Source organism: Acipenser ruthenus, chromosome 14 (assembly GCF_902713425.1).
Source record: "Acipenser ruthenus chromosome 14, fAciRut3.2 maternal haplotype, whole genome shotgun sequence".
In the NCBI taxonomy this organism is placed as follows: Eukaryota; Metazoa; Chordata; class Actinopteri; order Acipenseriformes; family Acipenseridae; genus Acipenser; species Acipenser ruthenus.
Genome location: NC_081202.1, coordinates 11,813,761 through 11,829,197, shown reverse-complemented (window position 1 = coordinate 11,829,197; position 15,437 = coordinate 11,813,761). Strand labels below are relative to the sequence as shown.

At 37.2% G+C, this 15,437-nt stretch overlaps 1 protein-coding gene across 5 annotated transcripts in view; it reads right to left on the bottom strand.

The window, feature by feature from the left end:
- The window catches only part of LOC117419750 (myotubularin-related protein 5-like), a 71,193-nt gene that overhangs the window by 40,555 nt on the left and 15,201 nt on the right, over positions 1-15,437 (bottom strand). For all 5 annotated transcript variants that reach the window (XM_034926229.2, XM_034926231.2, XM_034926230.2 and 2 more), the window contains exons 2-7: positions 6,983-7,068; positions 6,505-6,642; positions 5,997-6,116; positions 5,764-5,874; positions 1,466-1,571; positions 574-706 (exon numbers count right to left, since the gene is read on the bottom strand). In XM_034926229.2, coding sequence (XP_034782120.2) covers positions 574-706; positions 1,466-1,571; positions 5,764-5,874; positions 5,997-6,116; positions 6,505-6,642; positions 6,983-7,068 — 694 coding nt within the window. The remainder of the gene's footprint in view (positions 1-573; positions 707-1,465; positions 1,572-5,763; positions 5,875-5,996; positions 6,117-6,504; positions 6,643-6,982; positions 7,069-15,437) is intronic.

Genomic DNA, 15,437 nt, shown 5'->3' with positions numbered 1-15,437 from the left:
TGGATGTTTTACAGTCGTTTACTGCATTACAGTCTTTTTAGCCTGTTTTATGGTGTCATCAAATCTACTTTCAGGATGAATAGGTTGTTTAAATGGTTGCCAATGTCTGTTGGTGTAGAGCAATAGCACTAGTATTACTCATTTTTGGCCATTATAAGGGCCTCTAGCAGTCTTTGTAGTTTTACAAATCACTTTACAGACTGCAAGCTAGTAAGCTATCTTCTTACTACCTTTTTTAACAACATTTGCGGTACATTGATTTAGATTTTTCACATTCACATTCTTAATTTTGCAAATCTGATTAAAAAGATTAAAATGTTCATTCATTTCAATTTATTTTCCACTACAGAATTGGATTCTCCTGACATCTGCCCTAGAAGTGTTGTGTGTAGCTGACCCTTGGCATCCAAGAACCACAAAAAGTGGTTCCCAGGCTGTACCAGCAACTTTGACCAAACAAACAACAAAACAGACACAAGACTAGCAAGAAACAGACTGCCTTAAAAATACTCCTACATATTTTTCTAATGCCTCAGCACACAGCAATGGGATTCACCAGAAATCCCACCTTACCAGTACTTAAGTGGAAACATGATGGATAGAAGAGCTCGACATGAATCTGTGAGCCGTTGGTAACTACTGGACAAAAAAAGGATCTTGTGTTCAGTAAGAGCAGCACAGAACAGGTAGAGCACATTTATGATTCCTACAAAAAAAGAGAGAAAAAAATAAGAGAAAACATCAAAATGTGTCGCATGTATACACTAATGGTAATAAAAATGTATTCTCTATAGAATTTGGTTCTAGTTCTTTTATACTATTTGTTGAGGAGCGTAAGGTCAAGTAGTGTCAGCAGGTGCCACGCATGCTTCTCCTCATGGTTCTATCAGCTTACCTATATATACCTGCCTACAGTAACTGAATGGTGGTGATGTTATCTATGTTCAAATGCGTTTACAATGAGGAAGTACTGGGTAGTATACAGTCCTATAACCACAGAGTAGATAAATAAAGGCTTTTTAAGCAGACAAACATTTTTACAAGCATTAAGAGTTATTTCAAGTTTTTTTCCAATACTGTATTCAAGCTAACTAAATAAAAACAGATTGTAGGCTTTCTATAAAATGTAATTAGTAACCAGTAAGGCTGCCACATGTAATTAGAATCATGAGCTGCTCAAGTCTGTTTTTAATTTTTCTTTTTTTTTTTTTTTCAACGAGAAGTAATAAGCGACTATAAAAATGTATTGATTTAAATGTGGAACCCTTACAGATCAGCAGCTGGTCACCTGTATATAATGTCTATGCTACCTTTTTCATTTTTAGAAACCTCATCCATAATACAGTACTGAGTGTCATCAAGAAAATCTGCTAACCCGACTGCTGACGCCCCCCCCCTTAGTCCGGCTATGGGATGTACTGTAAATCATAATAAATGCACTCGAATATATTTTAAAAGCACTTACCTAACTGTCTAAAGAGTAGCGCAACACTACAGCCACTTACAGGCAGTGAATCGTTAATGGGTGTCTGGATCACTTGCCGATCACCTGCCCCCAATGTTATGGTTCTCTAGAAACAGAAACAATAATTGCAGTCGAGCTTCCACTTCAACAAAATGATGTTTGGAATACAGACAGAATGGGAATATTCTATTTGTAAATGTTAGACTATGAACTACTGTATGGAAAAAAATAGTATCAGAATATTGTTATTGAGACAAGCATGTCTTACATAAGTAAATAAGAGTAGAAAATTGAATTCAGCTTAATTCAAAGAAGAATGTCCAACAGTCCTTCAAGCAGGTAATGTATGCAGTGCTAGCTTTTGTTTATTGCATCTAGCAAAAAAATGATATACGTTTGGTGTGGAGTCCTGACTATTTGCTATGAGTTTATGCTTTTCCAGTGCATTTTTTTTTTAATTCAGTTCAATGATGAAGTTAGCTCTTCAACAAAGCTAAATATTTCACACATTGAGACTATAAACAGCCCTTACACTGAAATATATATTACTACAAACTTAACAGCTCAGATTTGCTGTTGGGATCAAAATGTTGTACATTCATTAATATACCTAGGTTATCAATTTGAAGTCACTTGCAAAAAAAAAAAAAAAAAAATGGAGCTTTTAACTGCAAGTGATGTTAATCTTTTGCAAGTGATCGTGCAACGGTGGCGGTATTGTTGCAACTAAATGACTCACCTCACCACCCCAAATTGGTAAGGAATTTATTGCAGGTTCTGTTATTCCAGATGTATTCACACATGCCTAGAATTACCCTTATTTAGGCATAATGCTGGAAGATATCCAATAGTATCCAACAGAAAATTCTGTTTATGAAAATGTTAATTATTAAGCTATTGTTTATGATTTAAGAAATCCTCATGAACCCAATATAGGGTTAAAGAAGAAAAGTGGGAGGAAAAAGAACAGTCCTGAAATTAGAACCAATTAAATTAGGATAGGGAAATGTAAATAAATACAGGCGTACCAAGCTTTCCTCTTTCTCATCCAGGTCAGGCTAGGTTAGCAACAAACAGAGACACCACAGGAAATTAGAGACAGGTTAGAGACAAACAAAACTACAGAAGAAAAAAAGAAACATTCAAAATGTATACAGGAAAAAGACAACATTGTGGTGTTACACATACCGGACATAAGTACATGAATCATGAGACCCGTTTCAGATAATCAATTCTTTATTTTTGTGATGCTACAAATCAATGTACTTGGTTGGAACCAAACTGGGACATCACATCTGTCGATCGTTGATTTCAGAGGTAGGCACAGTAGCTAATGTAATACCCAACACCTAACACCTAACTTCACAACTGGCAACATCTTCCTGTTTTTATATTCCAGAGAAAACAAGACTTTTCCAGAACATCCCATCAATTAAATATAATGGCAGGGATGTTTATACTTCCCTAAGCTTTTCAGAATTTAAAAGTCAACAGAAGATACAGAAGGAAATCTTTATTTTCAACAAGTTAAGAGTACTTTCGTACATCACACTCTTGCCACGTAATATCTACTACCTTATCCAGTACTGTACTTTTATCTTAAGGCTTTAGCTTAACAGTACAGGCCAGATTTCTCTTCTAAAGAACATTCATCTCAGTGAATGTTTTTAGCACAAATTCATCACATTAAAACCAACAGCATATTAATATATTGAATAGTAGACAGTTTGAAGTGTTGTGAATGTACATCATTCAATACTGTAGGTCAAATAACCCAAGCTCCAACATGGACTAATCAGGACATCAGTAGTAATTCTAATACTGCACAAGTTACATCTAACAAGCTGCTAAAGAATTCCAACATCCTCCTGTTTGTTTATTTTTTGGAGCATCCTTTACTGTTCAGAATGACAAGATTTGATGAATGGCCCTCAAACAGCAATCCCATATTGAAGAATGTATTGTATAAAGGCCGAATGATCTTATTTACATAATATACATATACAGTGTTAAGATACATTAACCCTGCAGTTGAATAATCTGGGTCATGAACGGTTTTCCCTGTGTCACTGGAGTCTAGATTAATTAATTATTATTCTTATTATTTTAATTTTTTTAACAAGCTACCATTTGTAAATTGAATCAATGAATAGATACTAATGAGGAAAATTTGCAGTGGAAAATATATGCCAGTATGTGATATAGGACAGTCTAATCCATGGCGTTGTTGGATTTCTAAAAAAAATATCTTGTGAACTAACTTTACTGCACTGTTAAATTGCTTTATCTTTATAACACCAACCAGGTGACCAAAACCCTGATACGTATCTGCACAGTCATAGAACTATTACTGTTGTGGGTATTGTTTCCATCAGCCATCTGCTAAAATATATATTGCGCTCTCTCCTCCTCTTTACACCACAACCATATGTTCAATCTTCACTATCCACAGGGGCCAAAACCAGCTGCGAGTTATTTTTAGGGTTAGAATCCGTAGTCCATTTATGTAGATGCATATACAGTCAGTTGTACAATGGCAAGTACTACAATTTTAACCATGTTTTAATTAAATTGTAAAAAAAAAAAAAAGATTATAAAATACTGTTTTGTTTATCACCACAAAGCAGGTTATATGATTTCACAACTTCCAACAATGACTAACCAAATCAAATTTAAAATGAACATTTCATCTTAACAGCAGACTATCATATTTGGTACTTTTTCTTACTACTATAAATTTAATATCATAATAAATAAACAAATTAAAAAAAGGAAAAAACTTGGATTATAGCCACATTACATCCCATTCTATTCAAACATCTTCGTATGAACAGGTGTTGCTGCTGAAAGATAGTTACCTGAAAGCAGCCCAGAAGCCAGTCACAGGCAAGATTCTGAGTTACCAAGTTAAAACTACAAACAGTGGAGTCAAACATCTGAAACACACAGGATCAGATATGCCTATCTGCAAATCATCTGGATATGTCTTTATTATCATTATTTTTTTTAATTCAGTCAGTCATCAGCAATTATTTTTTATTATTTTCTCCCAATTTACCACCCCTGCGCTGACTTGGGAAGGGCAAAGACAAACACATGCTGTCCTCCCAAGCGTGTGCCATTAGCTGCCCGCTTCTTTACACACTGCAGGCTCCCCATGCAGCCACCTCAGAGCTACAGCAATGGAGGACAACGCAGCCCTGGTCAGCTTACAGGCAAACCCACAGGCACCCAGCCAGACCACAGGGGTCGCTGGTGTGCGGTGAGCTGAGGACACCCTGGTCCCCCCGGGCAGCGCTTGGCCAATTGTGCTCTGCCCCCTTGGAGCTCCAGTCCATGGTCGGCAATATAATAGCCTGGACTCAAACCGGCTATGTCCAGGCTATAGGGTGCATCCTGCACTATAGGGAGCACCTTTACTGGATGGGCAACTCAGAAGCCTAATCTGGATATGTCTTAACTAGACTATATTACACACATGTTTCTCTGCAAATAAAGGTCCAAAACCAGAAATGACTATAATATATAACAATTTGATATGCAAATCACACTTTGAAATTAAATGTGAATTTAGCATTTGGGGGCTCATGCTTATTTATAAGAGCATTAAAGATTACATATAGACCAGTGAAAGCAAAATTCCTAACTTAATCTTACTGTTTAACATCTGCTGCAATCTGAAACTTGTTTCACCTCACACAACAATACAGGAGCCCTTAAAGAGTTATTTAAAAAAACTAAATGTAACCAGTGTTTGTAGTTTTAAGGAGTGACTTGCCAATTAAACAGCACCAGCATTTGTTTTAAGTATAAGGATCCACTTTAGAAACGATTAAATAGCCATTTATTGTAAATGCTTCTGTTAAAACGAGGTTATATAATGTCAGTGACTACAAAGTAGAATAGTTTAACAATATTTTATATGGCAAAACTAGTCCTTAATTGGTGTATTGTTTTTTTATAAAGATTTTTTTTGAATACAGGAAGATCTAGAAGTTGATTTATTTAACTCCAGCTAAAAAAAGAAGAAAGCTTTTCACCTGGACAGTAAACTTGACACAACTGCTACTACTGCATCAAAGCAAATAAAAAAATATAAGGAGTAAGGTCCCATAATAAACAGTGTACAATTGCAGGCAGCCACCAGACACCGATAGAAAACAGAGACACAAAGGGAACACTTTAAAACCAGGTGTTATGACCTACTAAGAGAAAAATATAGCTATTTTAATTTGTTTGATTCTGAGACGAACAACATGTACTACTGTGATCTATTGGCACGCATCTACTTCTCTAACCTGGGATCCTCCAGCAATGGGGATGAAGCATGTCAGTAGGTTTCCAATCAATGTCTCCAATGGCACTTTCAGACCCTCTACGTGTACTGTGTAGATCAGGCCCAGACAGTTCTGAGGAGGAAAAATATAAATAAAACCTCTTGCGTTTAATGAAATACTTGGCCTAATCTGTAACCTATCCAAGCCGTAGAACATTTTAAGATAAAGGCTATGTATTTGAAAAATGTGCATACCCTGAAGACTTCTGTGTGGTCCAGCTGAGATACCAACACCAAGCTCTTTGGAGCAAACATCTGGGCTGGCTGGATAATACCAGAATCCTCATCATCTTCACCGGAGAGGCTCTTCAGGGGCTGAAAAAAAATCATCCAGATATCAGCTGGAAATCTGATCATTTTGTACAGAAAAACAAGGCTAGTGCGTATCTGTACAGAATGTCATATACAAATCACTCCAGAAATATGTCACTCTTGAAATCGTCTCAGTAATCACTTTGTAAACACAGCCAAGACATTTGCACGCAAACAGGCAAAAGCAACACAAGGAGAGAAGATTCTATATCAGTCAAGTAGCAAGGCTTGGCATGTATGAAGTCAACACTTTCCAATCACATGTTGACACTTCTCAGGCCATTTGGTACTTGATTTGAAAACATTCATTGCACAGCACACCACCTAGATACATTGTTAGGACATATTTTAGAATACAGACTGTTAAGCTTTAAAAAACAAATTTATATACCTGCGAGTCTTCTACTGCTTCCCAGAAAGTGAAACAGGCACAGTAATGGCGCTCAGAGTTAATATCGGTCAAAACTGCTACAAAAAAAGTTGGTGGTTGCCTCTCGGTGAACAGCTGCCATCCACTGGGCTGACAAAACTGAAAGAACAGAAAAATGTAAAAGTGCAAAAAATTACAGTGATAAATGGTTTGTTCAGGGCAGTTATGAAATATTGCAAATACAATACACTACACTACACCAATGCACTAAATCCTAACATGGTCTTCTTTTATTAAATATGAACCTGTCTGCAACAGTATTGCTTGGTGTCACATTTTTGCCCAGAATAGGAATTCAAATTGTAGCTATTGTCAAGAATTAAATACATTTAAATTAAAAAGCTAAAGCTAAAGGCAGCCCTTTCTAAATAAATAGCAACCCTTAGTTTATAATAAACCATGCAGCTCCATTGAAACTTAGATTTGTGTGTTTACTCACTAGTTCAATTCCCTGGGGAAAAGGGTTATCCTCCCAGTCTTTCTCAGGAAAGCGCTGGAGAATCCGGCCTTGACCATCACTACTCCCTGCAGAAAAAAAAAAAAAAAAAAGATCAGAGTAGTGGAAGAAACAAACTGGTAATACGACAATGTTGTTGTCTGGTCTGCAACTGAAACATTGTGAAGGGTAAGAAACTGCCTGCACCTTTCAAAAAAGTATGACACACACAGGACCCAATGGGGTCTATTTTAACACCTTTGTGGTTTCCATCGGTTATGTTCGGTTCCCCTAGTGGTCTATGGGTAGCGGCCATATTCTATTTCCAGCTATGACATTCTGTCACTAAACTGCACCAAACTTCGTACAGAGACAGTCAAGCACTTTGCGAACTTGCCGGAACTACAGATTCAATAACGAATATTAAATTGTGAAACAAAATCCCTTTAGTTTACCCCAGGGTTCCTAAGGTAACAGAGTTTGTAAAAAAAATATATATATATATATATATATATATATATATATATATATATATATATAATCTATCATTGAAAATGTTTTGTTCAGATGAAAATTCTGGCAAGGGTTTGGAAATAAAATAAAAATGTCACAAGTTTTTCATAGCACTTTAGACTGGTAAAAATGGTTATAACATGCTTGGATGTGGGGTGTGTGGGTACTATTGTAGGCAGTTAATATTCTTAAAAGCAATAAATTAAAGGACCTCCAAAAACTGTAGGGGATAAAGAGATACCTTCAATTGTCAAGATCTCGGTGGGACCTCTACAATAAATAGTGTCCTATTACAATGTACAAACCCGTTTTTAATATCGCTCTCTGAAAACAATGGAGGATTTACACGTTACAACAAGCCAAAAATAGACCACATTCCAGACTGTTCAAAGTACATAAATCGTGTTTGTTCAACATGAGCGAATGACTCAATACTGGGAATCTCTTCTTAGAAAGATGGTATTTATTAAGCATGCAACAAAATAAGTTTGAAAATCACACAACAGTTACACAATTAAAGTCACATTTAAAGCATTACAATGAGAACTAAGGTTTAAAACAACAATTTACCAAAGAAATATTAGTACATACTGACAAAACAACAAGGGGTCACACAATACCTGAATAGATATTTAAGAGTATTGTTACCTAGCCTGGAAAGCAGTCACTTTCAGCGTTCTGTTACCTTGTGTTTCTCTGAGTGTCAGGGCCCCCAACCTTGATGGATAAATACTGAGAGCTGAGGGCTCCAGGTGCAGTCTTGTAGTTTCTTAGAATCTGAGCGAGCAGGGATCCGCGGTCAGGGGATAGCGCAGAGGGTAGCAGCGGCTATCGCAGAGGGATAGCGTAGGGGCGTAGAGCAGGGGCAGCAGAGGGTAGCAGGGGCTATCGCAGAGGGATAGCGTAGGGGCGTAGAGCAGGGGCAAGGAGCTAATGGCTAACGCAGGGCTTTTTATACTTTTCAAACAAAGATTATTTGAATTTCCCGCTGCATGCCCCGATTGGCTAGTTTCTAGCTGAATGGGCTTGAAACCTTGATTGATTGCTCCCCCCTTCATCTGTCTGATTAGTTCATTATCATAATCTGGAAAGGGGAAACTTAAAACGTGCATAACTTTTGCTAAATAATTCAGATTTTATTCTGAATTCCCGTTATTTTTACCATAAGAAATGACATTTCTTTAGACACCAAACATGTCGGGTTGCGACTTTGGTTAGACATTGCAAACAGTTTAATTCTCTTAGGGATTTATTACCTGGGTTATTCTATACTTGTTAGGCAATTTAAGAATAAAAATGCTTGCATCTTGTACTCATAGTGGTATTAAATCAATATGATGTGAAATTTGTCTTAAATCTCTAAATCTTTAAGCTATTTTTCTCTCTTTTCAGACTCCTATGCTAAACCACCTCTCTCTCATTAGACGGGTTAATTAAATCACGGAGACGGGTTTGATTAGCCTTTTGTTTCCCGAGTGCCTGGTGCATTCAAGGTGTTAGGTTGATCGTTATCTCTAGGCAAAGCTAGACAAATTAAAGTTCATGCAATGTAGATTCCTGTTAAATATACAATATCATAAGAACATAAGAAAGTCCACGACATTTGCAATATATTTGTGATGACAATGTCTATAGAACCTACAGGTGACATATATGACAAAAATGTGTGTCTGTAAACAGGTTAATGATCTAAACACCAACAACATTTCTCTCTACAGCAGGGCGTGAAATAACGATAACCGTATCGTCAAGAAAAACGGTATCACGGTTCACCATATGAATCGGCACACCCCTAACTCCTAGAATTGTAAAAAGTTAACAATTCCTTAACTTCTTCCTGTCTCCAATTACTACCTTGTTCTACTATCAGCCATTGTATTTGAAAAAAATTAAAGCGTGCAACACAGACGACAAAAATATCAAACACGTCCGATATACATGCAGTCACGTGGGATGCTGACTTTCAATCCATGCCCACTATAGCGCTACAGTGCCAACATAGCATTTCACACAGGAGTTGAGACGGTTCAGTATCGTCTCTGAACCAACCTCACGAGGTGGTTCACATATGGCATAAAATATGACGGTTCTGTGACGGTATAGGCACTTCACACAAACCAAAATGCTGCATCAGTGCCGGTTCTGAGCCATCATAACTCGTCTGTGTGAAAAGGGTATTATTTGTGTTTGTTTGAATTAAAATGTTAACATAATAGGCTCTCTTTTTTGTTGTTTTATGAATGAATATGAAAATCGCCTTGTGCCCTTGGGTTGGATTTATGTTTTGCATTTTTGTCCCCTAGAACTGCCTTGGTGCCCCTGAATCTTCACGCCCAATGAAGACAACATTGCCTTGCCCTTCATGACCTTAACTTCATGCCCTGCTACAGTATATTAATCCTGCTGGTGTTTTCTCTAGGGGCAATTTATTGACCCACTTACAGTACAGTGTTGACATTACTAATTACAATAAAAACACAGTGGCAAGAGGTCCAGAAAAGATGTATACATTTTAAAACAGCGGTATTTAGATCCATCGCGATTTAGATCAAAAATAGACCCCTATGGACTACAACTTTTTACAGGAACCTACTGTTTATTAGCTCTACATGATGTGTATGCATAGATGTTCTTTCACAGGAACTGAAAGAAAGTGATTTTTTAGTGAATTTAAAACCTCTTGGCACTAGAGTACCAGGCATAAATCATATTATTTGAAAGCATTCCGGATTCTTGAACTTCCCTTCTAATGGGTACAGTGGTCAGTTTCCTCTCACAAAAAGAAATAAAACAGAGATGGGAATGTCTTGGTAACCATCATCCAAGCTTGAGAAGACCAATGGGTCAGTTAATTATTTTTGTTGGAAAGCCATGGAAACAAAGTTTAAAACAAAACAAAAATAACATTAAAGTGTCTTGGAAACCCCCAACCCACAGAGAAAAAGACGTCAAGAGTTATCAAAATTGGTTATTTTTGTACCACCTAACATAGCTCTTCTTTTGCACTCAAAACCTACCCTGGAACCTGTTTATCACATGAGGTTTTATCAATCACAAACGACTCCACAGAATTTGGTCAACTTGAGCTACAATTACCCACATTGCAATGTTTCTCTAAACATACCACCCTGTATATTATTCATGTGTCAACATTTTGCAGCAGTGATGATATACAGTACAAAGGTCTTGGAACAAAGTACTTACTTTGCCTTAAATGGGTAGAACATTGACTTCTTCATCAATTATGATTGTGATTATTTCATGGTATGTATTTAAAGATCACACTGCAAGTTACATTATAAATCACATATCAGAAATCAACCAATCATAATACAGTATTTGCCAAAATTCCAGTACATCTTATCCTTGGTACAGATGTCATGCCATGCATACAACTAATTCCAATCTTCAAATCGTGTGGTTTATAATACGTTGACACTTCTTATACAATACGAGAAACTCTACACACAATGTATTCATTTATAGTATATGTAACCTGCAAAACCTCTACATATACAGTAAGCATGTGTATTAGCAACCAGCGCTCCACATAAGGTTTAGGGTCATTGAGCAATTTACTCTCCAATTTAAAAACACTATGGGGCTGATGTAAGGATACGTGCAAAGTGATTTGCGGCCACTAAAAATGCGGCGTATGTAAAGACCTGCCGTTCTGCACATGCTATTAAATTCCTTATTGATCACCTTGCTTTAGCAATATAAAGCATCTCCAAACACAGAATATTGTATTTATTATACAGATTTACCTTCCAAAAATGTAATTGTCAGATAAATCAATTGGTAGGTTAGGCTGAGGGGGAACAAAAACGCCCAGAAATCCTGAAGACCAAGAATCCAGTCGCTTATTCACAAATCACACATTGCAAATGAGTGCATTCAACCATACTTTTTTTATTTTTATTATTGAAAACCCACTTATTGGTCTTGTGTTTCTGGCAAATTCCCAGCCTGCCTAAAATTAGCTGTCAAATTTAAATATCATGCGTAATTCATATTTTTTTAATGTGTAAAACACACAGTACGCAGCACTTGTGTTCTCGGCACTTGTAAAACTTACCAAACGTGAAGAAAAATAAAGATATGTCCACCAGAACTTCTGCTTTCAATTAAAAACACACAAAGGGAATTATACTTAGCAATTAGAGAAACACATAATACAGTTGTGTACTGGATATGAAGCCAATACCTCAAACCATTAGGTCATTATTTTCTGGAAACCAAAAATCACATGAGCCCAACAGGCTAATTTCATTTTAAGTCACAGGTCAAAGTGGATATTGTTAGATTTTGCTAGTTTCTGGAAGTAAGTAGACAGCAGTTCAATGGTTTACAATATATTTGCTGTTAAAAGAGGCAGTAGGCTTACAAAAACTTATAGGGATGCTAAATAATCCCAATAGAGACACTGAATACTGGAGTGTTTTATGTTGTTTCTGTCAAGGCTGGTTTGTAGAATCTGTTTCCCCATGCAAATGATCTCTTACAGTACCTTTAGTGATGGAATGTGAGGATGGCATCTGAGGGGGGTTCTAAAGCTAAAATGACAAACAAAAAGAATACTCAAAATAATGCCATCAGCTGCAAGTTGGTTTACCAGCTACTGCATGCAATCTACTAGATTTGATGGAGGTGTAGTCTCCCTCATAATATTGATTCATTTCAAGGTACAAAGAACAAATCCAACCAACCTACCTAAAGATACCGTATGATGACTAAGCCTGCCTAAGACCCATGGCTCACAACATAAATCATTTTTTACTGGATTTAAAAGTTGTAGCTTCAGCTACAGTAGCAAACACGTTAGTACGGGAGAGTATTTTCATACTTGAAGTGACCAAAGCTGATTTGTTTTTTTTGCAGCTGTTGAGCTTCCTCCTCTCTCTCAATTTGCATGCTGCAAATTTATATTCATAGATCTCCAAATTATGAAAAGGATGACAACACATTTAAAAAAAGGACATAGTGTAGCAGAAATACAAATTAGGTTGGAATGTATGTCCAAAATTAAACATTTAAAACTAAGGCCCTGTACACACTATGTATTATAAAACACACTAGTGAGTTAAACTGTTTTAAAATGGCTTAATACTATTAGCATCACACTACAGTGACTTTAGGTAGTCTTGAGGCTCTAATTGAATAATGTGGTCTAATTGTAGTATGGACACTGTAATACATGCTTAACAACCAATAGCCCAGAATTCTATTACACTTTATTACTACGGTAGTTTGATGCCAGTACCTGACATGCAGATGAACAGTAATGAAAATAGTAGAAAATATACAAACGGAGGTTATGCATACACACAGGATATATTCATACAACAGTTACATTATTAATAAAAGTTTGCAGTATATCATTACACTTCCTATTGTAAGCCACCAGGTCGGAGACCCCATTTTTTTTGCTGTACTGTTTGGGAGAGATGCAGGTACCAACCTCAATTTGAAAGGGTGTAGTAGATTGGAGAGGAACAGACATGTGTTTTAGAAATGTATTGCTGTATTTTAATACATTTCCAGCATATATAAATGTAGGATTCTGCACAGATTCTTGTGCTTCTCTGTGTTGTCTTTATGGGTTTTTACCAAGATTGCACAGCAACGCAAAAATACAAATACAGTGCATGAGAGATACTGTAGCAGAATATCAAATCCCATAGCGCACTGAGCTGTCAGAAACTGTAACTGAACAGACAAAACAAGCGTGGATTGTTCAAGCCAGGCTAAACTAAAATGCCACAGCAGTGTGACCCGTTATGTAGTGTAGGAGGGGCCTAAGTGAAAGGCAACCAAATCAGCTCCCGATTCACTTGGAAACAAACTATACTCTGCACCAGTCTTAGTGGTCCAGTGGTTAAAGAAAGTGGAAGGCAGTTACCAGGTGGCCCCGGGTTCAATCCCAGCTCAACCACGTAAAACCGAGGTCCTATTGTAAGTGACTCTGCAGCAGCAGTTGTGATATATAGTTCACCCCCTAGTTTCTGTAAGTGGCTTTGGATAAAAGCGTCAGCTAAATGACTCATTAAAAAATGAAAACTGAACAAGTTTCCATGAAGTGACATGCCTAATGCTAATGAACACTGTGGAAGGTTTAATGGGTGTGACTTATGTGCGGTAATGTTTACATAATTTAGAAATACATTATATGGGTGTACCTTAAATGATTAAATTGGGAATGCAGTTTGATTTCAAATTAACTTAACCCTTAGCGGTCCATTTATTCAGCGCGTCTCAGGCGTGTCAGGTCCAATTTATTTTCACACGCACAGTTTATTTTAGACACGCTGTTTAAAAGTCTTTTTTTTCACAGTAAAACAGGTTTAAAAGGCATTGCATATCAACAGGACACTGTCGATACTGCATCTCCAGCCCCACCCCACCCCTTGTTCGCTAAATTTTTCAAACACCTCTTAATAATAGTACATACCGATAAATCATCTCTTGATCACTCGTTTTATCACCAAACTCCTCAATAATGCGATCCAAGTCGTTATTTTATTACTATAACATCTAAAAAAAGCTCTGCAAATGTCTGTGATGTTCTAGGAGTGCTGGATGCGGAAGCAGCTATCTTGTTTGTTTATGTCCGTGTTATCTATGCGGTGTCGGAGCTACCTCTATTCATGAGATACGCCCTTTTTTCCGGCTTCTCTCGGCTCCTAATCGGTCTCACTCTGCCATTGAATGGTTTTCTTGGCTTTTTCCGGAGAAAAAACGACTAGATACCTGTTTTTTGCGTCTTTTTGATGATGTCGGACAGGGTCCGACATTGGACTGGAAAGGGAAAATTGCAATGTCGGACCAGGTCCGACAGAGGACCGCAAACGGTTAAATTTGCTTGGTTTGACAGACACATTTTGGGGACAAATGATCCAAGTGAACCAAGTACTATTTCAAGATATCTCAGTTCACTTTGTTTCATGCACATTCTTTGGACACAATTTCACAACAAAAACCCCAGTCTTTTTGGTATATAATACAATTTCCATTTCTCTGAGAAAAAAGCCAGAAGAACTTGTGGAATTTCCATGAAATCACATGTTTTATGCTAATGACCAATCTAATGAACAAAAGAGGGTTGTGAATATTCCCATACATTCCACCATGAGGGGTTCCAAGGGTCACTTGTGAAAATCATGAATTGGCTCATTTTTTGTAAGACTGGTGCTTCCTCCCAGAATGACTTTTACAAACAATCAGCCTTAGAAAGTGATAGTTCAAACAGGTGGTGCCCAGGGTAGCAGAATGTCCAAAATATTTGGGGCACAGACTATAAACCTTCCGGACACTAAATCTTAGTTAGCATTAGTACTGTCATTTACCAAAAAAATGATGTGTACAACACACACACGATCGAATTGGGTAATGTAGAACACACAAGGGCGTGCTGGGAGGGAGTTAACTTAAACTTGCTGTGTAAATGACACCTGTATTTACCAGGTGGTAATGTTGGCTTTAGCTTTATTATTCTAGTAAATCTTTAAGGCGTCTGAACCGTGGGAGCTGAGAATAGATTACGCAATAAAATAGGACAACTAGAAAAAGTTTATTAACAAGCACAAGCTACGCTGCTAGTAGATAATAATTTCCTTAAACTAAAAGTACACTAACTATAATGCACACATCAGATGTTTAATGAAAACTATCCACAGCTGATTATGATTCCTTTGTGATGCATGTCATCCTGTCAAACGCACATTCAGGATGTTAGTAAACAACTGCAAAATGCAGCCGACAACTGCTGTGCGTGCACATCACCCATAATTCACCTCAGACACAAGCAGAAGAATCAGCTGTGCCTGTGGGCCGATCTCATTTTACGCATGCGCATTCTGCTGGGTTACAGGATTCTGAAGAGAAACAGAATTGGTTATAAGAACGGCGAAATTGCGAGTTGGGGGTTGTTGGAAATAATCTTCGG